Source organism: Lacerta agilis, chromosome 18 (genome assembly GCF_009819535.1).
Source record: "Lacerta agilis isolate rLacAgi1 chromosome 18, rLacAgi1.pri, whole genome shotgun sequence".
Taxonomy (NCBI): Eukaryota; Metazoa; Chordata; class Lepidosauria; order Squamata; family Lacertidae; genus Lacerta; species Lacerta agilis.
Window position 1 is genome coordinate 11,216,762 of NC_046329.1, and position 27,373 is coordinate 11,244,134.

General features: G+C 49.0%; 2 protein-coding genes across 2 annotated transcripts in view; both read right to left on the reverse strand.

Annotated features, from left to right (window-relative positions):
- Positions 1 to 370: 370 nt before the first annotated feature.
- On the reverse strand, positions 371 to 15,411 carry PIK3R2 (phosphoinositide-3-kinase regulatory subunit 2). Its single transcript, XM_033136720.1, has 15 exons — positions 15,022 to 15,411; positions 14,008 to 14,100; positions 13,848 to 13,904; positions 10,821 to 10,955; positions 9,360 to 9,564; positions 8,418 to 8,503; positions 7,925 to 8,033; positions 6,894 to 6,992; positions 6,236 to 6,416; positions 5,575 to 5,700; positions 4,555 to 4,697; positions 3,096 to 3,272; positions 2,504 to 2,575; positions 1,318 to 1,488; positions 371 to 589 (listed from the first exon to the last, which is right to left on the reverse strand). The coding sequence occupies exons 1-15, from the start codon at positions 15,344 to 15,346 to the stop codon at positions 400 to 402; spliced, it is 2,169 nt and encodes a 722-aa protein (XP_032992611.1). The 5' UTR covers positions 15,347 to 15,411; the 3' UTR covers positions 371 to 399.
- Positions 15,412 to 24,749: 9,338 nt separating this feature from the next.
- The window catches only part of MAST3 (microtubule associated serine/threonine kinase 3), a 47,218-nt gene continuing 44,594 nt past the window's right edge, over positions 24,750 to 27,373 (reverse strand). Inside the window, exons 26-28 of the mRNA XM_033136941.1 lie at positions 26,975 to 27,111; positions 26,708 to 26,889; positions 24,750 to 25,588 (exon numbers count right to left, since the gene is read on the reverse strand). Of these exons, the coding sequence (XP_032992832.1) occupies positions 24,750 to 25,588; positions 26,708 to 26,889; positions 26,975 to 27,111 (1,158 nt within the window). The remainder of the gene's footprint in view (positions 25,589 to 26,707; positions 26,890 to 26,974; positions 27,112 to 27,373) is intronic.

Genomic DNA, 27,373 nt, shown 5'->3' on the forward strand with positions numbered 1-27,373 from the left:
AAGCTTTAGGAAAGTCGCTGCCCCCCCACCAAGTGTGGGAAGAATTCCTAGCACCAAAAAGAAAGAAAGAAAGAAGGAAGGAAGGAAGGAAGGAAGGAAGGAAGGAAGAGAAAGAAAGAAAGAGAAAGAAAGAAAGAAAGAAAAAGAAAGAAAGAAAAAGAAAGAAAGAAAGAAAGAAAGAAAGAAAGAAAGAAAGAAAGAAAGAAGTTGGAAAGGAAACAGCCCCCCCACAAATGCTGTTGCAAAGGGAAGTAATTGTTTTATATATATAGATATATATACTGTATATATTGGGGGGGCAAAAGGAGCAGTTTTTCGGGGAGGGTTTTTTTCTTTTCTTTGGAGGGACGGGACGGGAGGGTGGAGCAGAGAGAGAGAGGGCCCCCCCGGCCGCGGTCTTCATCTGGGGGGCAGCGGGAAGATGGGGTAGGCCAGGGTGACGTTGAGCGAGTCGTTGTGTTGCACCAGGGAGGTGTGCTTGTAGTGCAGGACCAGCTCCTTGAGCGAGGCGTACAGGTTGTAGGGCTCCGCAAAGCCGAACCCCGTGGCTGTCTTGTAGATGACGCAGTGCTTGGTGTCGCCGTCGACCCTGCGGGGCGGGCACAGGAAGGGGGAAAGCGTCAGAGGGGGGGGGACCCCCGAGGCGGCCGGTCTGCCCGGCATCCCTCGGAAAGGCCGGGGAGAGCGAACGAGACTCTTCAATTTCGGGGTTGAGATGGATGACCTTCAGGGGTCCCAAGAACAATTCTACGATTCTCTCTCACACACAACCCCCCCATTGGCGCGTCTCCTCTCCTCTCTCCGCGACCGCACAACTTCTCTCTCCGGAAGGACCATTTTGGACCCACCGCAATTTATCGGAGAAGATGCCATAATAATAATAATAATAATAATAATAATAATAATAATAATAATAATAATATTTTTATTTATACCCCGCCCTTCCCAGCCAAAAAAACCGGGCTCAGGGCGGCTAACACCAATTAAAATCACAGCAAAAAAAAAACATAAACACAATCAATTTAAAATAACAAACAGATTAAAATACAAATTTAAAAATTCAATTAAAACTGAATTGTAACGTTTCCATTCTTTTGTGAAAGGTTTGGAGGCGGTTGGAGGGTGGATGGCGGCCAACGGGTCGAGGTTGAATCCTGACAAGGCAGAAGGAGGACAGTTCTTGGGGGGACAGGGGGTCGGGCGGGTGTGGGGGACTCCCTTTCCCAAACCGGAAAAGCGATTCGAAACCAACGGGTTGCAAGCGGGTTGGGATGGATGACCCCCCGGGGTCCCGCCCCGCGCCCCTGCGAGACTCACACGACGGAGCAGGCGTAGCACCCTCTCTGGCTGCTCTCCCGGATGAGGAAGGTGCCGTCTCTCTTGCCCGCCAGCATCTCCTCGGCCTGCGTGCGGTTGATCTTGCCCACGTACCACGTCCGCTCCTCGTGGTGAGGGAGCTCCTCCTCGTCCTCCATCATGGAGTAGTGGCTGCGGGAAAAGCGGAGGCGTCGCAGGCGTTGGAAAAGAGACAGCCCTCCTCCCGTTGGCCCCGTTGCAAAAAAATTAATGCAGCAGGGTGAGGCCAAGGGGGGGGGGTCTCCTCCGTGCCCAGTTTGGATGCCCCAGTTCTCCCCGCCTGCCGTTCCCCAGTATCCTGCCTCCGACGGGGGACAGCCTAGGAGCCGAAAGCTCCCTAGATCGACGCCGACGGGACAGGATGTTGAGATGGCAAAGGCCCACCAGGAGAATTAAAGAACGGAAGGAAGAAGAGATTCTTCTTCCAATGATTGAAATGTTTTGTGGACCGTTTGGAAATAATAATAATAATAATAATAATAATAATAATAATAATAATAATATCATGGTTGCGTTAAGAAAAAGAATGGAAAAGAGAAGAGAAGAGAAGGAAGGAAGGAAGGGAAGAAAGGAAGGAAAGAAGGAAGGAAGAGAAGAAAGGAAGGAAGAGAAGGAAAGAAGGAAGGAAGGAAGGGCAGAGAAGAGAAGAGAAGAGAAGAGAAAAGAAGGAAGGAAGGAAGAGAAGGAAGGAAAGAGAAGGAAGGAAGAGAAGAAAGGAAGGAAGGAAGGAAGGGAAGAAAGGAAGGAAGGAAGAGAAGAAAGGAAGGAAGGAAGGAAGGAAGGAGAAGGAAGGAAATGCAAAACTGCGAAGACTTTGACCCTCTGCAAAACTGAACTGGACAGAGGCACGGAACGGCCTTCTTGTCATTCATAAAGTGTTGCCATATATATTGTGAATGATGATGAATGTACTGCGAAAAATTGCAATGAAAAAGTACAAGTAGAAATGAAAGTAAAAGCATAGCAGCTGGAGAGAATTGGGAATTTAGAATCGATGTATTTAACGGGTAAAATTTAAGTGATGTATCAGCTTTGCAAGGGAATGAAATAACGCTGCGGGAGGGCGGATGGGGAGTTCGTCGGATGCGAGAGATTTGCTTAAAGAGGATTTGCAAAACTTGGAAAGCTGCAAATAAAATAAACTTACTCCTCCGTCTCGTTCTTGATCCCCAGCCACTCGTTGATCTGCTTCTGCCGGGTTCCCTTTTGGGTCAGCCACCTGGGGGGGGGGGAGAGGAAAAATATCAGGACCCCCTTGCAGGACGAGATTCGCCCCTTGTTCCACCCGGTGGCGGATTCGAATCAAAGACAAAACAAAGGCGCTAGTCCTCATGGTTATGGGCAAAAGAGTGGATTCACATTGGAGCGAGGAAACGACCTGATACTAATAGGGATGGAGCTGGGGGCCTTCTGCATGCCAAGCAGGCGTCCTGCCGCTCCTTGCCTTCGAAGACAAATCAAGGGCGCTAGTCCTCATGGTTATGGGCAAAAGAGTGGATTTGCATTGGAGCAAGGAAATGACCTGATACTAATAGGGATGGAGCCGGGGGCCTTCTGCATGCCAAGCAGGTGTCCTGCCGCTCCTCGCCTTCGAAGACAAAGCAAAGGCGCTAGTCCTCATGGTTATGGGCAAAAAAAGCCTGGTTTGGAGAGGAGGCACCGCAGGGGGAACGGACCCGGGGCTCCCCGAACCGGGTGCTCTAACCACTAGGCAACCGGGGCCGCGTCCCCGCACTCACACCAAGTATTGGTCGCGCAGTTTCCGCAGCTGCAGGAGGTCCGGCTTGAGGCTGTTCATGCGCTTGTCTATCTCCCGGTTCTCGGACGCCTGCTGCTTCAGGTCCTCCTCCAGCTGCATCTTGCTGTCGTGGATCTCGGCCACGCGAGACTTCAGCTTCTCCGAGTTCATCAGGATGCTGAGACGGACCGGGGGGGTGGGGGTGGGGGTAGAAATAATAAAAACTATTTTAAAAAAACGTTATCAAACTAATCTGAAGATCTCGGGGTGGCTTGCAGGCAGGGTGGATAAAAACAATTTTTTAAAAAATAAAAAAAGGATTTTAAAAAAATTAAAATCGGCTATTTAAAAAAAAATTAAATCGGATTTTTAAAATGAAATGCTTCTGGAGGAAAAACCTTTCTAAAGATTTCCTATTTAAGTTGCGTTATAGTCCAAAGTCTATTCGTCAGGAAATAAGGATTTGTTTTTAAGTTTTTCACGTGCGCTGAAAAAATAATGAAATCGCTTTGGAACGTTATATAAATTTGTCAAACTCATCCGAAGGTCTCGGGGGGGGCTTGCAGAATAATCATGATATGTAATAATAATAATAATAATAATAATAATAATAAAATAACCAGCACTTGCAGGATAATCATTATATATAATAATAATAATAATAATAATTACCAGTGCTTGCAGAATTATTATTATTATTGTTGTTATTATTAACCAGTGCTTGAAGCATAATCATTAATAATAATAACAACAACCAGTGGTTGCAGGGTAATTATTAATAAATAAATAAATAAATACAAATTAATAATAACCAGCACTTGCAGGATAACTACCTCCACAACTACCGGTGCTTTTTTCTGGGGGTACACAAGGGTACATATAACCCTAAACATTTTGTAAATCTACATTTGGCCTCGTTGAAGGGGCAGAATTTCAATATGAGTAGAAAATGAGAGTAACTCCAAACATTTTTTTAAGGGAAAAAAAGCACTGATAATAATACTAATAGAAATACTAATAATATAATTATTGAATTTATCTACTGCCCAATACCCTCAGGGAGCTTCACAGAATAAAACCAACGTACAAACCCCAAAATACCTAACAGAAACAAAAAGCTCCCCATTACATTAAGCCTCCTTATAACGATCCCCATTTATAATGCAATTTCCCAATCGCTCAAATACCGAATTATGTAATTTAGGTGTCCCCCCATTGATGGTTTTCCTTATTTCAAAATATTACGAATAATCACCGCCAAGGCAACCCCCGCCCCCCAATAAAAACTGGAAGGGACCTCCAGCGGCCATCTAGTCCAACCCCGCTGCGAGGGAGGGCTCGGCGTTAAATCGAAAGATCACCAACAACTCCCTCTGCCCTCCTCCCCTCTGCTTGGAGGGGGGACCCCTAGGGGTGCCTTTGGGGCACCCATGGGTGCCTGGACCCCACCCCCTGCTCACCGCTGGATCTCCTTGTCGTTCCCCTCCCTCCGGAAGCGCTCTATGTAATCGCGGCTGCATTTCTCCTGCGTCTGGCACTGCTCCTCGAAGATCTTGATGGTCTCATTGAAGGCCTCAATCGCGGTCCTCTTCATCTGAAGCTCCTGGGGGGCGGCCAGGGGGGCGTGCCCGGGGTGGGGTGGGGTAGGGGGAGAAAGAGAGAGGGCGCAGCGAGAGTGAGACCCCCTTGCCAGCCGCTCGGAGCCCGCAGGAAACCCCCCCCCCTGGGGGCACCTCGCATTCAGCCTCCATGAGGACCAGAAACTTGGATTTGTCCAACTGCAGGTCAGGGGCGGGACAGCTTCTTGGAATGCAGAAGGTCCCCTTTGGCATCTCGCATTCAAGGGAGCCTCCAGGAGGACCAGAAACTTGGATTTGTCATTAGGGGGCAATGCGCCACAAATACACAAGGAAGGGCTGCGGGTCAGCGGCGGGACAGCTGCTTGGAATGCAGAAGGTCCCCAACGGCATCTCAAGTTAGGGACGGGAACGCCCTCGGCCTGAAAACCTGTAGCTGCCGGCCAGTGTCGACAAAACAGAGCCGGGTGGATCGGTAAGTCGGAACCATGTACAGCTTTCTACACTCCTACCCACCCGAGACCTTGAGGACTAGCAGCCTGAGTGGGGAATGGCAGGTTTCCCAAGCAGGGCTGGGAATGCTGCCAAGATGGGAACCTTGGGCGGCTGCTGCCGGCCCGTGTAGGCATTACCAAGGGCGCACGGCAGCTTCTTGCAGGCTCCTAGTGAGCAGAGTTCACATTGAGGACTAGAAACTTGAGGTTAAGAGCAACTACTAGTGAGGCTGCCAGCCAGAGGCAGCTGCCAGCCTGTGTAGGCAATGCCAAGGGCACAAGGCTCCTATACTGAGGACTAGAAACTTAAAGAGCAAGGAAGCTTTGTGGCAGCGGGTCCTGGGGGGCAAAACTCGGGTCTCACTCGGCACCGCAAGTGAGGCTGCCTGCCAGAGACAAGCTGGCTCACCTGGGAGGTGCGGGTGTATTCCTCGTAGAGCAGGTCATACTCCCGGCTCTTGTCTTGGTACTGCTGGTGGTAGACTTTCAGCTGCTCCCCGACGGCCTCCACGCTGTCTTCCTTCACCACTTGGTCCTGCCAAGAAGAATCGTGACATTGCGGGACCCCCAGGGGTCATCCATCCCAACCCGCAGGGACCCCAGCTCCAGAAACTGATGCCGGCGATCCTCCAAACTCCACTCGGGAACCTCCGAGGAAGGAGGCGGGCGTGCCGCCTGCGTGCCGACGGCCGGGAACCACAGGAGGGAAGCATACAAATCCAATCAATCAATCGCGATGCCCTCGCACTCGGATCCCGCTTGTGGCTTTCCCCGGTGGGGCAGCTTTCTGGAAAGAGGACGCTGGGCCAAGTTTTCTTTGTATTGTTACAGTGGAGCTTCGGTTTTTGAGTGTCTCAGAAGCCGGAACGGATTACGGATTAAAAACAACAACAATGGAACCTCCAGCTGCAGGGGCAGTCTACCTGCATTCCTCGTTTTTTGCTGGAAACTGGCCCGGATGACCCCCACCCACCCTTTGGAGGGCTCCCCATCGCTTCCTAGGGCCGGGGTCCCCTGCCGCTGTGGGGCACGGACCCCCTACCCCCACCCCGGACCCCCCACCCCCTCACCTGCTGGTACTTGGAGATAGGGTAGAGGAGCCGGGTGTCGAGTTTGGCGTTGTACTGGGCCAGGGACTCGTGTCGGTAGTGGTTGATGAGCTCCACCACCGAGCCGAAGGTCAGGGGCTCCGAAAACCCGTACTTCCCTTCCCGGTGGAAGATCTTGATGAGCTTGTTGTTCCCGCCTTTCCTGCGAGGAGGAGGAGGAGACGGCGGTCAGATTTGGGGCGGAGGCCAGCCAGATATGACAGAGCACGATTCGCACCCGGGACTCATGTAATAGATAATAGAAATTAATCGGCCGACGGGACACTTTCAAGTCAGAAGGGTTTCCTTCCTCCTTCCTTCCTTCTTTTTTCCTTCCTTCCTTCCTTCTCTTTTTTCCTTCTTTCCTTCCTTCCTTCTCTTATTTAAATGTTTTGCAAAGGAGGGTTGCAGGATTCGCACGCAGGAGCCCCCCACCCCTGCGGTTTCCAACATTGGGATTCAGAAATCTGGTTGCCTTCTTCCCCTCCATCAATTTGCCAGTTCCTCTTTGGAAGCCAAATTAGTGGCCGTCATGTGGCAGGGAGTTCCACAAGTTAACAAAGCCCCCTTCTTTTTTTACAAAACCTGGAGGGCAGTTTTTGCCTCTCCCCCCCAAAAAAAACTGGGGGGCTGGACTCACCTGAGCGTCAGCGTGTATTCGCCCTGGATTTTGCTGGATGCGTCTCGGACCAGGAATGTCCCGTCGGGGGTGTCCCTGAGCTTCTCGTTCACTTCCTCCCTGGGGGAGACGGGCGGGTTACTCTCGGCCAAACGCTTATTTATTTGCATTGATATCTCCCCCTCCCTGATTCACGCAATGCTGCAGACCTAAAATATCGACAACTGCCTTCTTAAAAAACGGGGTTGGGATGGATGACCTTTGGGGGTTCCCATTCCCGCTCTGTGAACTGTAAGAAACCTATTAAAATGGCAGCAATAGGGAAACCAGGCGTGGGGTTGCTTAAAACGCCACTTTTTCTGCAAGGAAAAACGGCCGGGGCTCAGAGCCCCCCCCCCTTTGCCTGGAAGGTCCTGGAATCTATCCTTCCCGAAGAGCCGGGTGCGAATCTCGCCCGGAATTCTGCCTGGGAGTTGATTGATAAAGACTTGCTCAGACCCACGACGACCGGCACCTCGCTTAAGAGTTTTAGCGAAGGGCCGCGGGGGCAGAGGAAACGGGTTCGAATTGCGGCAGCGTCTCCAGGTACCCTGCACTCAGAGCCCGACACCCCGGACGGCTGCTGCCGGTCAGTGCGGGCGACACTGAGAGGGTGGCGAGAGGAGTTTGCCGACTGCCGACAGGGCCTTTCCTCTAGGCATTGCGGGAGAGAGGAAGCGAAAGAGGCAAGCAGGCGTCGTCGCCACCCTGGCGGGAAAAGAGGAAACTGCCCATGTACAAAGTTCCCTTTTCCAAGAAAGCTAGAGGTGCCAGGAAGTTACAGCGGGCGGAAAATCGCCCCTGTCAGCTTCCGGGAAACATAAAAAAAAACACAGCCCCCAGGGTGGGTGGGGGGCACCCAGCCCAGCCCCCCATCCTCAGAAGCAGGACCCGAGTGCGAAACCAGCTTGTTTCCCCAGGCACCGAAATATTAATGAAATATTAAATAATAATATATGAAATATTAAAATACCATAATACCGCCCCAAGTGCGCCCCCCTCCACCCCGTTACCTGGAAATGTCGCCCCAATACCACTCGGCGTCCTGGAGGGTCGTGCCGTTCCCGTTGGCCAGGGGGGCTGCGGACGCCGGCTTCGCTTTGGGGGGCTTGGGGGGCAGAGCTGGAAAGAGAAAGTGGGAATCGGGGCGAGGGGGGGGGGTTTAAGGGAAGCCTCTGAAGAGCATTTCCTCCTAGGCCCCCCCCTGCAGGCTCTAAGGCAGCAAAGATTAATTAATCAAATCAATATAAAATAAAATATACAAAACAAAAGCAAATAAAAAAATAAACGAGAAGTGAAATAAGACACCCGTAAATATTTGGAAACTCGCCACATCACTTGACGGGGGGTTGGCCTAGATGACCGCTGGGGGTCCCCCTTCCGGCTCAGGAGATCTACGGAAAGGCAGGTCGCAGCCCCCTCTTTCTATGCCCAGACCCCAAGACCCGAACCCGCTCCCGCCCCCGCCGACGCCACTCGCACCCACAACCAGGTCCCGATTCTTACCCGGCGGGGGCAGCTCGGCTTCGGGGTCTTTCGCCTCCAGGAGCAGCTCCAGGAAAAGGGCGGAGAAATCCGGGGTCCCCTCGGCGCTGGGGGGGCAGGCAGAAAAGACCCCAGGGTTACCCCCTTAATAATCCACACACATGCCGTGAATAACTGAATCCGGAGAAAGATCCAGTTATCAATAATAAGATGATTATTATTATTATTATTATTATTATTTTTTAACGGGACTGTGGCTCGACTCTGGTTCCATTTGCGAAATCCCTGGAGCACTTGATTACCATTATTTGCTAAAAAAACAAAAAACCCAGTAATTTTTGATCTAAGTGTCATTTACGATTCCAAAAAATGAAACGTTCCTCTGGTTGCAAACTTAAGGACGCCAGCAAGGTGAAACCTTTCTGTAAAAGGAGGAGAAGATTTAAATCAAGTCTTACTGACTAGCAATGTAATAATCAATAATAGATTTTTATTTATACCCCACCCTCCCTGGCTGGGGCCGGGCCTCTGGGCAGTTAAATATGAATACGAATTACAAATATGAATTACGATAAAACGTAATAGAAGAAAAACAACAACGGACAGTTAATTAAAATACGGCTCAATTTTGATTTAAACCAAATCCACCCTGTTACTACTAATACTGTTGTTATTACTAATAATAGAATAATAGAATAATAATTTATTGGCCAAGTACATTTTTCAATATACTCTGAATTTGCTTTGGCTACATTACAATGTAAAATACATTATACAAAAAATAGTAATTTACATTATTACTAATAATAAAGCACATTATTATTTTTATTAATTAACCAGTTAATTAATAAATAATTATTAATAATAATTAATTAATAACTAATTATTAATAATTAAGGGCGGAATAAAATAGAAGGAAACAGATGAAAGGAGAAGGGACCCCAGGTTTTGGGGCTGACCCACCTGGCGGCCGGCGCCCCCCGCAGGACCAGGCCCCCGAAGACCTCCCCCAGGGCCCGGGGCCCCAACCCGTTGCTCTCGGCTTGCTCCGCCACCTTGGCCCAGTGGCGCAGGAGGAACTGCAGCGTCAGCAGGTGAGCCAGGGGCATGGCCGGCGGCGCCAGGAGAGACAGGAGGTGCTGCCGGCCAGAGTCCGGCTGGGGGGCGTCTGCAAAAAAACAAAAGGGAAGGAGGGGGTTAATTTCCCCAAAATATAGAGAAGGGAAAGGTTTGGGGAGGGGGAGGCTCAAGGGAACCCCAAAGTCCTGGGCGCCACGCGGGTGCAAATGCGTGTCTGCAGACGCCCCGGGAGAACCGAGGCACTCTGCACGCACTCAGGGGACTACCTTGGTTATCAAACTTACCGTATTTTTCTGTGTACAATGTTCCCCCCCCCTTAAAAAATAATGTCCAAAATTTGGAGGCATCTTATACATGTTTTATGGGATATATATTTGACTCGAGCTTTAACTTTAGAAGGTTAATAGGTGGTAAAGACCCATTAATTTATAATTTTAAAAATTTTACATCTTAAATTTTAAGCCTAAAAGTAAGTACCAATTCTATGAATTGGATTGTAATTTTGTTATAAAATTCATCCTTAAATGCTATATCCGATTACAGATTGTCGTTATCTGCTTTCTGGTCTTCGACCGTAATAAAGATATTTGATTTGATTTGATGTATATATGTATATATATTCGGTTTCCGAACGTTTTTTTGAAGCCGGACATCCGACTGGCTGTTGTTTCCGGGGCGCCTGAACCAATCAGAAGCCGCGCCTCGGTTTCCAAACATTTCGGAAGTCAAACAGACTTCCGGAACGGATTAAAATTGGCACTTTGGTTTTCGCTCTTTCTTTGGCGTTTTTGAGGCTTTTTCGGTTTATTTGTTTTTGCGACTGTGCGGAACCCAGTTCAGCTACTGATTGATTGATTGATTGATTGAATTGATCGATTTACTGGCTGTGCGGCTGTGGAAATGGATAAGAGCCCCCCCCCATCCAAACAATAACGGTCATCAGTGCAGGGAATAAAAAAATAAAAAAATATCATTTTTATCATCTACAGTACTGTCTTAATTATTTTATAGTAAAACGCATTGATTATTGTTTTCATTTTATGGCTCAATGGTCTCCTTAGATAGTAAAATTCACGTTAAATGGCTGTTTTTAAATGTCTGGGGCGGATTAATCTGTTTTGCATGACTTTCTACGGGAAAAAAAGCGCTCCTTGGTTTGGGAACGCTTTGGTTTGGGAACGGACTTCCGGAACGGATAACCGTATTTTTCCGTCTCTAAAATGCCCCCTATTTTGGGGGAACGGATTAAGTTTGGGAACCAAGGTACCACTGTACACACACACACACACACAACCCCTAAAATGTTTGCGAAATGAAAAATGGAGGCTGTGCCGCCCGCCTCACCCTGGAGGAAGCGCAGGATTTCGCACCCGAGGCCGGGCGGGACCACCGGAGTGGGCAGGTCTTGCAGGTACCCTTTCAGAGCTTCTCCGAGAGATGGGATGTCGAAGGCGTCCAAGTCGCCGGACGCAGCCCAGTCTGGGGGGGGGGTAGGAAAAAAAGGGGGGGCACAAGGTTAGGCATAAAGAGGGGCTTTATTTTGGTGGCCCCCCAACCCAATTCATCATTCGTAGTGCAAATGGTTAGAGCCCTGGTTCCCCCGGGACGTCGAAAATGGGGGGGATTGTCGCAAATCGGCAAGCCATTTTGCAACCGAAGTTTGCACGAAAAGTTTTTCTGCAAAAACGTTGGCCCCCCCCAAATAAAAAATAGATAGGTTGTGCTCGCTTCGGCAGCACATATACTGAAATTAAAAAATGGATAGGTTTCCCCAGGGCATTGGCTTTTTGCACGCGTGATTTTCATCCACTTTCCGGTTTTACAATTTAAAATATTCATCGGACAACCTCAAAACGACTTCCCTCCATCTCTTTCCGCGGTTCACTTTGCGTAACGTAAATCCCTGTGCATTTTACATAAATTTAAAACGTTCAGTATTCCTTCACTGCGTCCACCAAAACTCGTTCACGCTGTCGAATTTATCTTAGCTCCGCCGGCGTTTCCAACGCTTTTCAAACCGGCCTTTGCTGGGACCATGAGGTCTAGAAACTTGGGCTTGCCGTTACAGAATGCAATGCACAACTGGGGAATTTCCTCAGTTGCAAATGCTGCAAAACACCCTCCTTCCTGGGTGAGATGGGGAGCGTTTTCAGTGGGGAAGTCCCCCCCCAATGACCCCTCTAAAATGCAATTTCACCGCCCCAAAAGACCCCTCTAAAATGCAATTTCACCGCCCCAAAAGACCCCTCTAAAATGCAATTTCACAGCCCCAAATGACCCCTCTAAAATGCAATTGCACCGCCCCAAAAGACCCCTCTAAAATGCAATTGCACCGCCCAAATGACCCCTCTAAAATGCAATTTCACCCACCCAAATGACCCCTCTAAAATGCAATTGCACCCCCCAAAAGACCCCTCTAAAATGCAATTGCACCCCCCAAAAGACCCCTCTAAAATGCAATTTCACCGCCCCAAATGACCCCTCTAAAATGCAATTGCACCGCCCCAAAAGACCCCTCTAAAATGCAATTTCACCGCCCCAAAAGACCCCTCTAAAATGCAATTTCACCGCCCCAAATGACCCCTCTAAAATGCAATTGCACCGCCCAAAAGACCCCTCTAAAATGCAATTGCACCACCCCAAAAGACCCCTCTAAAATGCAATTGCACCCCCCAAAAGACCCCTCTAAAATGCAATTTCACTGCCCCAAAAGACCCCTCTAAAATGCAATTGCACCGCCCAAATGACCCCTCTAAAATGCAATTTCACCACCCCAAAAGACCCCTCTAAAATGCAATTGCACCGCCCCAAAAGACCCCTCTAAAATGCAATTTCACCACCCCAAAAGACCCCTCTAAAATGCAATTTCACCGCCCCAAAAGACCCCTCTAAAATGCAATTTCACCGCCCCAAAAGACCCCTCTAAAATGCAATTTCACCACCCCAAAAGACCCCTCTAAAATGCAATTTCACCACCCCAAAAGACCCCTCTAAAATGCAATTTCACCGCCCCAAATGACCCCTCTAAAATGCAATTTCACCACCCCAAAAGACCCCTCTAAAATGCAATTTCACCGCCCCAAAAGACCCCTCTAAAATGCAATTTCACCACCCCAAAAGACCCCTCTAAAATGCAATTTCACCGCCCCAAAAGACCCCTCTAAAATGCAATTTCACCGCCCCAAAAGACCCCTCTAAAATGCAATTTCACCGCCCCAAAAGACCCCTCTAAAATGCAATTGCACCGCCCCAAAAGACCCCTCTAAAATGCAATTTCACCGCCCCAAAAGACCCCTCTAAAATGCAATTTCACCGCCCCAAAAGACCCCTCTAAAATGCAATTTCACCGCCCCAAATGACCCCTCTAAAATGCAATTGCACCGCCCAAAAGACCCCTCTAAAATGCAATTGCACCACCCCAAAAGACCCCTCTAAAATGCAATTGCACCCCCCAAAAGACCCCTCTAAAATGCAATTTCACTGCCCCAAAAGACCCCTCTAAAATGCAATTGCACCGCCCAAATGACCCCTCTAAAATGCAATTTCACCACCCCAAAAGACCCCTCTAAAATGCAATTGCACCGCCCCAAAAGACCCCTCTAAAATGCAATTTCACCACCCCAAAAGACCCCTCTAAAATGCAATTTCACCGCCCCAAAAGACCCCTCTAAAATGCAATTTCACCGCCCCAAAAGACCCCTCTAAAATGCAATTTCACCACCCCAAAAGACCCCTCTAAAATGCAATTTCACCACCCCAAAAGACCCCTCTAAAATGCAATTTCACTGCCCCAAATGACCCCTCTAAAATGCAATTTCACCACCCCAAAAGACCCCTCTAAAATGCAATTTCACCGCCCCAAAAGACCCCTCTAAAATGCAATTTCACCACCCCAAAAGACCCCTCTAAAATGCAATTTCACCGTCCCAAAAGACCCCTCTAAAATGCAATTTCACCGCCCCAAAAGACCCCTCTAAAATGCAATTTCACCGCCCCAAAAGACCCCTCTAAAATGCAATTGCACCGCCCCAAAAGACCCCTCTAAAATGCAATTGCACCGCCCCAAAAGACCCCTCTAAAATGCAATTGCACCCCCCAAAAAAGACCAATAGTTGCAAATGCTTTTTAAACTGGCCTTTGCTGGGACCATGAGGTCTAGAAACTTGGGCTTGCCCTTGCAGAATGCAATGCACAAGCCGGGAATTTCCTCGGTTGCAAAGGCCGCAAAACGTCCTCCTTCCTTGGCGAGATGGGGGGGGGGCGTTTTCAGTGGAAGAAGTCAAATATTTGCATTTTTTTTGCATGCTGACCCCCCCCAAAAAAGACCCCCTCTAAAATGCAATGATTGCACCGCAGCCCATCATCACTCACCAGCTCCCAGCCTCAGTTCCGCGCAGGACGTCCGGTAGAGAGCTTTGCTGTCCAGCCCTGCGGGGAAAACATGCAGCCGGTCGACATGGGGGTCTCGACACCAGCTGACCCCCCCAAAAAAAATACGCCCTCCAGCCTCCCCCCCCCCCGTTTTGCTCACCTTTCTTCTCAATGGCGTCCACCAGCCTGCACAGCAGGGGTGGCGCGACCTCTGGGGGAGCAAACTGCTCAGAGAGTTCGGGGAGCGCCAACCCTGGGGAAACAGAAGTGGGGAGGGGGGAAGCAGAATCAGGGAAAGGGAATTTGGGGAGGTGGCAAGAGAGAGAGAGAGAACCCTCGAATCGGGTGGGACCCCCAGTGGTCATCTAGACCAACCCCCCTCCCTGCAATGCGGGAAATCTCAACGGAAGCCAGCCGCACACCCCTTCTGGGGACAGCAGTCTCCTCTCCAAAGGGGTCTCACCCCGAATTCCTCGAAGGATTCAGTTTGTTGCGAAAAAATACAAAAATGTAAAATGTTATGTGTATTGTGTGTAAAATATTAAATGTAAAAATATAAAAATGTCTATAAATATCACACACACACACAGAGCAAAATTTTAACTTGAAACACCAAATAACCAAAATATTTTTTTCAAAAATAAAAAATATACACAGTACCTATAGATTAGATAAATATATAGGGATTTTTAATTGCTCGTTCTTGAAAAGAATACCATTTTTGCCCCTTTCCTTCCCCTCCTCTTTTCACATTCTCGCTTTCCATTTCTACCCTGCGAGGTTTAAACTAAGACGTCAAAAACATCGCCATCACAGGGCAACGACTGGTACGCAACTCAGTGCTGCCTACACGGGCCGGCAGCAGCCGCTCTCTGGGGTTGCCGCCAGCACTACGCAGTGAGGCTGCCCACGGGGACGGAGCCCGGGAGACTTTCTGCCCCCCAGCGGGCGTTCCGCCCCTTCCCCAGCTCTGCCGCCCTCCCGGCCGCTCGCCGCGCTCGTCATCCCCGCACCTCACCCGCTTCCTCTTGGAAGTGCGCCAGCCCTAAACGGAGAGGCTGCCCACGGGGACGGAGCCTGGGAGACCTTTTGCCCCCCAAGCGGGCGTCCCGCCCCATCCCCTGCTCCGCCACCCTCCCGGCAGCTCGCCGCGCTCGTCATCCCCGCACCTCACCTGGTTCCTCTAGGACGTGCGACGCCGGGGCGGCCGGCAGGGGCCTGATCCCCCGGGGGCGGTGTGGCGGCAGGGTGATCTTGACCGGCCCCACGTACTCCACGTAGGTCCCCGGGAAGTCGCCCTTCTGTTTGGTCCTCTCGTTGACCCCCAGGATCCAGCCGATCTGGTGGGGGGTCTGCTCGTCGCCCTCCTTGAACCCCAGCGCCTGCAGCGCCCCCTTGCTGACCACCAGGGTGTCCCCGGGGAGCAGGTCGATGTCGGCCTCCCGCTCCTTGCGGTACGGGTACAAGGCGCGGTACTGGAAGCCGTCGGCGCTGCCCATGCTTCCCGGTGGAGGAGCGAGCGGAGGAAAGCGCGCCGCGGAGGGACGAGGAAAAAGCTCCCCCTCTCCCTCGCCGCTACGCTCTCGGGGGGCTCCGCATGGGGCGGGGGGGTTCGGGGGGGCGGCAAAGCGAGGAGGTGCCGGGCGGCGTGGGCGTGCCAGGCCAACCCCCTTAAGTACAGCCGCGCTCCCGCAACTTGAACCCGCGACTCAGCCACACGATGGAGCAGAGGGAGAGAGCGACCAGCATAATCCGGGGAGGCGGGGAAGGCGGTGAGAAAGCAGCGGCCAATTGGGGTTTTTCCGGGGGAGGGGGGGGCAGGCGTTTCCGACGCGCAGGATGGGGACCCTGGAAAAGCAGCGGGGGGGGGGGGAAGGAGAGAGATGATAAAAACAATATATTATTTTCATTTATATCCTGCCCATCTAGCTGGGTTGCCCCGCAAACCAGCAGTAGTCAATGCCAAGGCCTGGAAATTAATAATAATAATAATAATAATAAGGATGAGCAGGTAATATCCACTGGGCCATCGATATGGGTGATAATATAGACACAGAAGCATGGGAGCGATTGTGGAAAAGGGATATGAAAAGAGACAATTCTGGCCAAAAGCTAGGAATCTGGGTAGACTGCCCCTGCAGCTGGAGGTTCCATCATCACCATCATCAATATTATTATTATTATTAATTGAATTTATATACTGTCCTATACCTCAGAATAAAACCAAGATATAAAACCACAAAACAGGCTCTCTGGCTGCTCCTCCTCCTCCCCCAAAACCCTGGCCCCGATCCAGCAGCAGCGGCACCCATGGGTGGGCCCGATTCCCGCCTCCTCTCCCAAGCTGCCCCCCCACCCCGCTTTCCCAACCACCCCACCCCCCCAGATTCTGCTTACTTAAAAAATAAAATCGAGATTCTCTCTCCCGCCCCACATCCTTTTCCGTCTTCGGTTTTTTTGGGGGGGGGCAAGATCCTGGCTCTTTCCCCAGAGTAAGGCGGATGGGCCTGGAGGCAAGAGTCAGGTTCGGGGGGGGGGGGTCCAGAAAGGATCGGGGAGGCGGGTGAGAGAGACGGGAGAAAAAGACGGAGGGAATTCCTTCCGGGTGTGAGATTACGAGGAGGAGGAGCGAGAGGAAAGAGCGCTGGGATCGGGAACAAAGAGGGAAGGAAGAGAGGAAATGTCAGGCTGGGAAAGGGGTTCCACGGGTCATCCAGACTGACCCCGCTGCAATGCCTGTCGCTGAGGACTAGGACCTTGAAAGCGCACCAACAAAGCAGGATTTCCGAATTAATTTTCGTTTCGTTTCGTTTTAAATAACTTTCTATGTTCAGGGAAGCTTTCGATATTTGACGAATTATATTTTTATTTTAATATTTTGCTGGAAGACGCCGAGAGTGGCTGGGGGGAAACCTAGCCGGATGGAGGGGGTATAAATAAGAAATAATAATAATAATAATAATAATAATAATTACGTCCTCGTTTCTTAATTTAACCCTTTCACGTCATTTCGTACGATTTCTGGTATTTTATGCAATTTATCGATTATAGATGGGCGATTGTTTATTGTGATAAGCGTCAACAGTCTAATTAATTACTTGCTGGTGTTTAATTTTAGCTATTGGATTCTAATGCACGATTGCGTATTGCTTAATTTGGTATAAGTTGTTTATTTAAATAAATATATATTTAACAACGAAACATCAAATGTTAATGTGGGTTGGAAGCCGCCCAGACATGCAGAGTATATTAATAAATAATAATAATAATAATAATAATAATGTAGCCCTCTAGATGTGAGGCCCGAGTTCGCCCCCAAGCAGAATAGCCTTCTCCTGCTCTCCACACCATTCTAAGGTAGACTGGCTCTGTCCATAGAGGCTCCTCATGGGAACCATAATAAATCTACAAAGAGCCCAGCGGCAGGTGGATCGGGCCCATGGTCAACAGCACCCAAAGGAAGGAAACGAAAAGGATCTATCGTCTCCTGCCGGGGGCTCACAAGGAAAGCTATTAATTCATTTATAAACATATAAATATAAACACACACACACACACACATATATACATACACACAGAAACTGTGTATATATCCTCACCACATATGTAATTTTGGCAACTTAATAACTAAAGCTCGGTTTTTAAAAAATTGTAATATATTTTTACATAAATTTTTTCAAACATCATTTAACATCCCTTCATGTCTGATACAATACTTTTTGGACTTCCATCAACCACGTCTAAAGATTTCCAATCTTCATTAGTCAATCCTGCATTTTCATATTTTCACTATTACTTTTAATAATCAATATAACCCATTGTCATTTTTCCAAATTTCCCACTGTAACATTTCATTCGGTCCTCCTTGCAAAACTTCTTGCAAACGTAATAGCTATAATTTCTTGTTTGCAATCGTTTCCCAAATAATTCTCAAATTTCTTCCCGTCTTCCAAGAAGCTCGATTTTTTAAAATTTTATTTTAAAAGAAATTTAAACGAGAGAAATTTCCTCCTCCTCCTCCTCCTTTCCCCTGGGGAGGAAAAAAAAATTGAGAATGCAAAGGGAAATTGTGATGAAGAGGGGTTTGGAGGGGCGAAGCTCATGGGGGGAAATCCAGTGGATCACAAGGTCCCCCCCCCCAAGAAGGAAAAGGGATGCATGGATACAGAATAGGCTGCAAGTGACAAGATTCCCCACACCCCCTCTGGAAAACATTTGCTACAAAACTTGCAATTATTATTGCTGATAATTATAATTCGCAGTAGGAAAAACTCAATATGCTTTTTTGGGTGGGGGGGGCGGGAGGGAGAGGAATGCACCAAAGAGGGAGGGACACCCCCTCCAAAAAAAAAAAAATCCATAGGATGAGATTTGCAAGAAGTTATATATATATATAATTATTTATATATAGAAATTATATATGCGGCAACATTCCGGGCTGCAAACACCCCCCCCCCAAAAAAAACCAGGCCTTCGTTTTTAACACACAACCCACCCACCCCAAATGCAAAATGCAAATGGGAAAGAAGTTCTAAGATATCCAAATAAACGCAGCAGCCTTTTATTAACCCCCCCAAAAAAAGAAATGAGTGGGCGCTGCTTACATCTCCCGCCCCCAACCCTTAAAATGCTTCATTTTTAAACTAACCCCCCCACCAAAAAAAAGAAGCAATACTTGTGCAAAATGCAAGCAACGGTTTGCAGCGATTGCAATTAAAATGTCTCCCCCCCTAATAATTTTGCATGTCACAAATCCCACCCCCCACCCCCCCTAAAAAAGAAGAATAAAAAATTGCAATGCTATTCTGGGTTGGGAGGGGGTGCAATGGGGCTGAGCTCTGGGGAAGGGGTGCAATGCAATGCAATGCAATGCAATGTGTCCCCCCCACCCCCCCAAAAATAAAGCACCCACTTGGGGGGCGCCCGGCCTGCAACCCACCTCTCGCCCGCGGAGTGATCCCAGATCTTGCCCAGCGCCGCTGCGGCCAGCTTCTCTCGGCAGGAAAGCCCCGGGAGAGGCGGAAATTGCCGAGCGGCGGCGGAAAGGAACGAGCCGCGCCGCCGAAGGGGCTCCGAGGCAAAGAGGGAGGGCGCTTTTGTGGGCAAGGCGACACGGCGGGGTTCTTTTCGGCTTTTTTTTTTCGGGGGACGGGGAATCGTGCCTTTTGCCCATTTACTGTATTTATTTCCCTCGGTCTGAACTATAAAATGGTGATTTTCTCGAGTCAAATGTGTGTTTTTTTTGGGGGGGGATAATAGGTTTTATATTGGGGAAACTCAGTTCTCGGAGAGAGTGGCAGCCTTTGCAATGTGGGCCAAACTAATCTTTAAAAAGCAATAAAAATAAGCAAATTTAGAAAGTAAATAACAATGCAAATTTAATAAGCAACACTAAATCAATAAGCAAAATAACCAATATTTATATGGGACGTGGAGGGAGTGTTCACATACAACCGGAATTCATGCTGCTTTGCTTTAGCTCTTTTCCTCTTCGGGTTTCTCTCTGTACGAAGAAGCCCGAACGCCGGGCGGAAGTGACGCACGGGGCGGGTTCCGGAAAGAGACGAGAGCACCCGAGCCGGGAACGAAGAAACCGCCGCGAGCGCTCTGGTTCCCTCGGACGACGGAAAGAGCCGAGCGTTGTCGACAAGCTACGGAACTACCCGAGGCTTCAAAGCGAGTCCGTCCGGGAAAGGCCGAGCGCTTGCCGTGACGTCATCGAACGCTCACTTCCGCCAGAAAAAGTTTTGGGGTTTATTTGAAGAAGCAATTTGCTGATAGACGTGAAATAATGAAACATATTTGTATCCTTATTTAATTTACATAAATTTAATGCACTTAATTTACTTAAATTTACTTAATTTAATTTTAATGCACTTTATTTACTTTTGTTGTTGTTCAGTCGTTCAGTCGTGTCCGACTCTTTGTGACCCCATGGACCAGAGTACGCCAGGCACGCCTATCCTTCACTGCCTCTCGCAGTTTGGCCAAACTCATGTTAGTAGCTTCGAGAACACTGTCCCACCATCTCGTCCTCTGTCGTCCCCTTCTCCTTGTGCCCTCAATCTTTCCCAACATCAGGGTCTTTTCCAGGGAGTCTTCTCTTCTCATGAGGTGGCCAAAGTACTGGAGCCTCAACTTCAGGATCTGTCCTTCCAGTGAGCACTCAGGGCTGATTTCTTTAAGGATGGATAGGTTTGATCTTCTTGCAGTCCATGGGACTCTCAAGAGTCTCCTCCAGCACCATAATTCAAAAGCATCAATTCTTCGGCGATCAGCCTTCTTGATGGTCCAGCTCTCACTTCCGTACATTACTACTGGGAAAACCATAGCTTTAACTATACGGACCTTTGTTGGCAAGGTGATGTCTTGGCTTTTTAAGATGCTGTCTAGGTTTGTCATTGCTTTTCTCCCAAGAAGCAGGCGTCTTCTAATTTCGTGACTGCTGTCACCATCTGCAGTGATCATGGAACCCAAGAAAGTGAAATCTCTCACTGCCTCCATTTCTTCCCCTTCTATTTGCCAGGAGGTGATGGGACCAGTGGCCATGATCTTAGTTTTTTTGATGTTGAGCTTCAGACCATATTTTGCGCTCTCTTCTTTCACCCTCATTAAAAGGTTCTTCAATTCTTCCTCACTTTCTGCCATCAAGGTAGTATCATCAGCATATCTGAGGTTGTTGATATTTTTTCCGGCAATCTTAATTCCGGTTGGGGATTCATCCAGTCCAGCCTTTCGCATGATGAATTCTGCATATAAGTTAAATAAGCAGGGAGACAATATACAGCCTTGTCGTACTCCTTTCCCAATTTTGAACCAATCAGTTGTTCCATATCCAGTTCTAACTGTAGCTTCTTGTCCCACATAGAGATTTCTCAGGAGACAGGTGAGGTGATCAGGCACTTCCATTTCTTTAAGAACTTGCCATAGTTTGCTGTGGTCGACACAGTCAAATGCTTTTGCATAGTCAATGAAGCAGAAGTAGATGTTTTTCTGGAACTCTCTGGCTTTCTCCATAATCCAGCGCATGTTTGCAATTTGGTCTCTGGTTCCTCTGCCCCTTCGAAATCCAGCTTGCACTTCTGGGAGTTCTCGGTCCACATACTGCTTAAGCCTGCCTTGTAGAATTTTAAGCATAACCTTGCTAGCGTGTGAAATGAGTGCAATTGTGTGGTAGTTGGAGCATTCTTTGGCACTGCCCTTCTTTGGGATTGGGATGTAGACTGATCTTCTCCAATCCTCTGGCCACTGCTGAGTTTTCCAAACTTGCTGGCATATTGAGTGTAGCACCTTAACAGCATCCTCTTTTAAAATTTTAAATAGTTCAGCTGGAATATCATCACTTCCACTGGCCTTGTTGTTAGCAAGGCTTTCTAAGGCCCATTTGACTTCACTCTCCAGGATGTCTGGCTCAAGGTCAGCAACCACATTTCCTGGGGTGTATGAGACCTCCATATCTTTCTGGTATAATTCCTCTGTGTATTCTTGCCACCTCTTCTTAATGTCTTCTGCTTCTGTTAGGTCCTTTCCCCTTTTGTCCTTAATTGTGGTAATCTTTGTACGAAATGTTCTTTTCATATCTCCAATTTTCTTGAATAAATCTCTGGTTTTTCCCATTCTGTTATTTTCCTCTATTTCTTTGCATTGCTCGTTTAGAAAGGCCCTCTTGTCTCTCCTTGCTATTCTTTGGAAATCTGCATTCAATTTCCTGTATCTTTCACGATCTCCTTCGCATTTTGCTTGTCTTCTCTCCCCCGCTATCTGTAAGGCCTCATTGGACAGCCACTTTGCTTTCTTGCATTTCTTTTTCATTGGGATGGTTTTCGTTGCTGTCTCCTGTATAATGTTACGAGCCTCCATCCACAGTTCTTCAGGTACTCTATCCACCAAATCTAAATCCTTAAACCTGTTCTTCACTTCAACTGTGTATTCATAAGGAATTTGATTTAGATTGAATCTTACTGGCCCAGTGGTCTTTCCTACTTTCTTCAGTTTAAGCTGGAATTTTGCTATAAGAAGCTGATGATCTGAGCCACAGTCAGCTCCAGGTCTTGTTTTTGCTGAGTGTATAGAGCTTCTCCATCTTTGGCTGCAGAGAATATAATCAATCTGATTTCGATGTTGCCCATCTGGTGATGTCCATGTGTAGAGTCGTCTCTTGTGTTGTTGGAAAAGAGTGTTTGTGATGACCAGCTTGTTCTCTTGACAGAACTCTATTAGCCTTTGCCCTGCTTCATTTTGATCTCCAAGGCCAAACTTGCCAGTTGTTCCTTTTATCTCTTGACTCCCTACTTTAGCATTCCAATCCCCTATAATGAGAAGAACATCCTTCTTTGGTGTCATTTCTATAAGGTGTTGTAAGTCTTCATAGAATTGGTCAATTTCGGTTTCTTCAGCACTGGTAGTTGGTGCATAAACTTGGATTACTGTGATGTTAAAAGGTCTGCCTTGGATTCGTATCGAGATCATTCTATCATTTTTGAAGTTGCATCCCAGTACAGCTTTCGCCACTCTTTTGTTGACTATGAGGGCCACTCCATTTCTTTTACGGGATTCCTGCCCACAGTAGTAGATATGATAGTCATCCGAACTGAATTCGCCCATTCCCGTCCATTTTAGTTCACTGATGCCTAGGATGTCAATGTTTATTCTTGCCATCTCATTTTTTACCACATCCAGCTTTCCAAGGTTCATGGTTCTTACATTCCAGGTTCCTATGCAATACTTTTCTTTACAGCATTGGACTTTCCTTTCGCTTCCAGGCATATCCGCAACTGAGCGCCTTTCGGCTTTGGCCCAGCCGCTTCATCAGCTCTGGATCTACTTGTACTTGTCCTCCGCTCTTCCCCAGTAGCAAGTTGGACGCCTTCCGACCTGAGGGGCTCATCTTCCAGCGTCATATCTTTTATATGCCTGTTGTCTTTGTCCATGGAGTTTTCTTGGCAGGGATACTGGAATGGCTTGCCAGTTCCTTCTCCAGGTGGATCACGTTTGGTCCAAACTCTCCGCTATGACCTGTCCATCTTGACCTGTCCATAGCTTGCCTGAGTAATTCAAGCCCCTTCGCCACGACAAGGCAGTGATCCATGAAGGAGTTATTTACTTAAATTTACTTAATTTAATTTTAATGCACTTTATTTACTTAATTTAATTTACTTTTACTTAATTTAATGCACTGTTTATATACAATTTGTTTTGCTTTATATATATATAATAAATACAAAAAAAGAATTACTCTCTCTATAAGAAATAATAGGTGTAAAAATAAATGAAATTCCTATATGCAGATAGGAAGTAATGAACAAATAGGGACGTGAATATATTTGGAACTCGAGAAATTATTATTATTAATAGTATTCTGTACTTCCCATATAACGTCCTATTTTGAAATCGCCGATATTTTCGTGTTTGTTTGTTAATTCTATTGCTTTGAATTTCTATTTTATATTTCCCATTTTCTGCAAGGCTGCATTCGATGCTGTTAGGCAGGCTTGCAAAACAACTTTGGGAATTCCACCCCCCCCCCAAAATAATATATAGGGGCCTAGAAATAAAACGAATACCTAAGCGAATTGCCTCTTAATTGCATTTCCCCCAAACTCAGAAGCCCCTTCTCCCAGTTGTCCAAAATATTCCCCAGGTGCCTCGGGTGCAAATCACCCCCTCCCCTTTCTCCCACCCCCCAAAAAATGCAACCAGACCCCTCCCCCATTTACACCCTTTCCCCAATCCATCTCAGAAATAAAAACATCCAATTTCTTTGTGCTCCGTTCATAACTTACTTTATTTTCCTTCCCCAAAACGGGCTTCCAGAGACCGTTTCCCGTACAGCGCCACCGGTGGGAGGGGTTTCCCCCACCCTCAAATTTTTAAATCCGGACTTATCCAGGAAAACCGCGTGCAAGAGCTGAGCGGCCCTCCCCACCCCAACCTCAAACATTTCTGCTGCCACCATAAAATTTTTTGCTAAGTTCCTCAGTGGTTAATTCAGAGCCCATTTCGCAGATGGGAAGGATGAGGACCCATAAGTAATCAGGGCAAAGTTTAAAGGGGAAGCAGTCTGGGGAACCAGAGATATATCTATACCTTGTGGGGGGCTTGTAGGGAAGGGGTCTGGGGTCCCCGCTCAGCGGAAAAGGGGGGGCAGCACCCCTCAAACGCAGATCTGGAAAGCGAGCCAAGTTGCATTGCCCTCGCTTCTGGAAATCTCCCTGCATGTGCGAATCCTTGCAATATCCAGGGTTGTTGTTGTTTTTTTGCTTTCAGGCACAACCCTGAGCCCCAAATTAATTGACTTAAATTAAAATTCCCCACCGGAAAGCAATATGGTCAACGAAGACTAGAAACTTGACATTTGTGCTGTGGGATTAAAAGTGGCAGAGAAGGTCCCGGAGTCTCAACCCCTACCAAGGGCTAAAAAAAAAAGACCCCTGCCTGCCTGCCAGCCAGGGTAGACCTTAATGGGTTCCCTCTCCTCCATGAGGTCTAGAAACTTTGCTAGTAACGGGTGGGCTGCAGCGCAAGGGGAAAATATCTGTTATTCCTGCAGAGGGTCCCAGGTTCAGTCCTTACCATTGGCATCTCCAGCTGGGAGTGGGAGAGATTCGCTGACCGAAATCCTGCAGAGCTGCTGCCCCCAAACCCCCCATTAAAATAGGCATGTCCTGTTATCCAGGTGCCCCCCACAACTGGCTCGCTGCTTCCCCCATAGCCAACTGCCCCCCAAAACACCCTGGGGGAGATTCCAGAGTCTGAGGACCACCCCCCTCCGCAGTCTGGTTTGAAGGACCCTCGAAAGACCCCACCCCCAAGCAGGATTCCTTGGTGCCATCCTGTGGGGCAATCAGGGGGCACCCTTGGGGGCAGGGGAACGGGCACCGCCTTCCCCGCCCCCCCGGGGGTTCACTGGTCTTCCGCGCTGCCCCTCCGTCCGGGCGCAGAGTCCTCTTCCTGGTCCACGGGGGGCAGCCAGGTTTCAGCGGTGCCCGGGGGCCTCTCCTGGCCGCCCAGTGTGCCCCACAACCGCCTCCTGGGGGGGCTTGTCCTGCGGCCCGGGGGCGAGACGCTGGCAAACTCCACCGCCGTGGTGCCGTCTTCCTGCTCGATGTAGACTCGGGCTTCCAGCCGGGCCGGGTAGGACCCCTGGCATTCCCACTCGGGGTCCCCCTGCACCGCGATGTGGGGCACGGCCGGGCGCCACGGGGCACCCTCCGAGTCGGGCTCGTCGAAGCTGACCTCCTGGACAGCCTCCTGCTTCTTGAAGGAGTCCCGGCGCTCGCAGAGGTTGAGGTGGCGCATCACCACCACCTCGGGGTCCCGGTCGGGGCGGGCAAGGGGGCGCCGGGCGCCGGGATCTCCAGCGCACGCCTCGCCACCGGGCGCCGGCGCCTTCTGCCTGCCCGGAAGCTTCTTGTCGGGGATCTTCTCGGCCGACTGGACCCTCTGGAGCAGCGGAGAGCGGGCGCCCTCGGGGGCGTGGGGCCGGGCGCCGGCGGACGGAGAGAGCGCCTTGCCCGCTTTGGAGGGGGGCAGCGGCGAGGGGGGCCTCTGCGGGGAGGGCGGGGCGGCGCAGGCCAGGGGCGAAGGCGGGATGCTGCTGGTGGACTTGCGGCGGCCGACTTTGTAGCGCCCGGCGGCGCCCAGTTTGGGCGCCAGGCCGTGGAGGGAGCTGGGGCGGATGTGGCCGGCCGGAGAGGGCGGCGTGCTGGGCGAGGGAGAGGTGGTCTGCGGGGAGGCGGGATCTGGAGAGGGGTGGGGGGCAACAAAGACAGAGAGAGAGAAAGGATGAGCAGGCGAAACCCATCGATATGGGTCATAATATAGATACGGAAGCATGGAATAGGGATATGAAATTTGCAGATAAAGTTCCGGCCGAAAGCTAGGAAACCAGGGAGACTGCTCCTGCAGCTGGAGGTTCCATCATCATCCTTATTATTGATTGAATTTATATATTGTTATAAAACTATATATATATATATATATATATATATATATATATATATATATAGTTTTATAATATATATACCAGTGTTTTTCAACCTTTTTTTGCGCAAAGGCACACTTGTTTCATGAAAAAAATCACGAGGCACACCACCATTAGAAAATTTTAAAATTTTTAACTCTGTGCCTATATTGACTATATATAAAGTAATTCTCTTGCATTTTTCAATTTTTCCCACGGCACACCAGGCAACATCTCGCGGCACACTAGTTGAAAAACACTGATATATACAATATATATATATAAATATATATATTCAAAATAAAAACCACATATGAAAATGATATATTAATGATATGAGCAAGTAAAACCATCAATGACATGCTCAGTAATCAATATCGGTCATAATATAGACACGGAAGCATGGGAACGGTTGTGGAATAGGGATATGAAATTTACAGAGAAAATTCCGGCCAAAAGCAAGGAACCCGGGTAGACTGCCTCTGCAGCTGGAGGTTCTATTATTATTATTATTATTATTATTATTATTATTATTATTATTATTATATACTGCCCTATGCCTGGAGGTCTCAGGGCAGGATCACAGAACAGATCAATGTTAAAAACCACATATGAAAATGATATATCAGTTGTATGAGCGAGTAAAATAGGGAAAGAGCTAAAATTTACTGCTCCGGCTGCGGAAATAGAATAGAGCCATTGTGGCCCCCGACAGCTTTCAGGAATCCTCTTTTTTTGCAGCTATTAACCTCCTGTGGCAGTGAGTTCCACATTTTAAGCAAGTGCTGGATTTCCTCCTAAGTCTGCCCCGAACCTCCCAGCCAGGATATAGAGCGCAGCTGGGGGGGGGGTGGGAGAGAGAGGGACTCACCCCACCCACGGGTGCCCAACCCCTCACCTGGCGGGGCGTCCGGGGCGGGGCTGCGGCAGGGGGTGGCGGGTCCCGGCGAGAGGCTGTGCGTCGGCGACCCCGGCAGGCTGTCGCCGGACGAGAGAGAGTGATGGAGCCCCGAAGAGAAGCTGCGGCTGGTGTGCAGGGCGGACGTCTGCTTGGAGATCTTCTTGAAGAGCGATTTCCGCCTGCGGGGAGAGAGAGAGGTGGGGGGGTGAGAGGCAGCGCGGCGCAATGGTTGCAGCGCAGGAGCTGGGTTCGAATCCCACCCACCTGTCCTGACTCTCCCTCCGGCGGCTTTTCTTGCTCCTCCTCGCCATCCGGGTCTTGGAGCTGTTTTTCCGAGCGGGGCCGACCTTGATGCTCGTGTTTTCCAGGGCCGTGGTCCTCAGCGCCACTTTGTTCCCGCTCTGCAGGGAGGGAGGGAGGGAGAGAGAGGGGTGGGTGGGTGGGTGCCAGCGGGTGCCAAGGCGACACGCCGCAGGATCCCCTTCCTTGCCCCCAATTCCGCAGCCTTTCCAGCCGCGTTCTAAGGTAGACTGCGCCTGTCCATGGAGGCTCCACTAAGGGGCCATAAGTACGAGTCCCGCAAGACCAGACATACCTGGAAGGCAAAGCTCCCAACCAGAGAGGAACCAATGGCGAAAACGACGGGGAAAAACAGAAATTTTT

Bases quoted from the DNA above. Each gene is read 5' to 3' on its own strand.
- PIK3R2 (XM_033136720.1), bottom strand. From the start codon at position 15,346: ATGGGCAGCGCCGACGGCTTCCAGTACCGCGCCTTGTACCCGTACCGC. The intron at 8,504-9,359 runs GTGGGTCAGCCC...CTGCCCCCCCAG, and splicing joins CGGGGGGCGCCGGCCGCCAG to CGCCGAGGGGACCCCGGATT. The intron at 1,489-2,503 runs GTAAGTTTATTT...CTTTTCCCGCAG, and splicing joins ATCAAGAACGAGACGGAGGA to CCACTACTCCATGATGGAGG.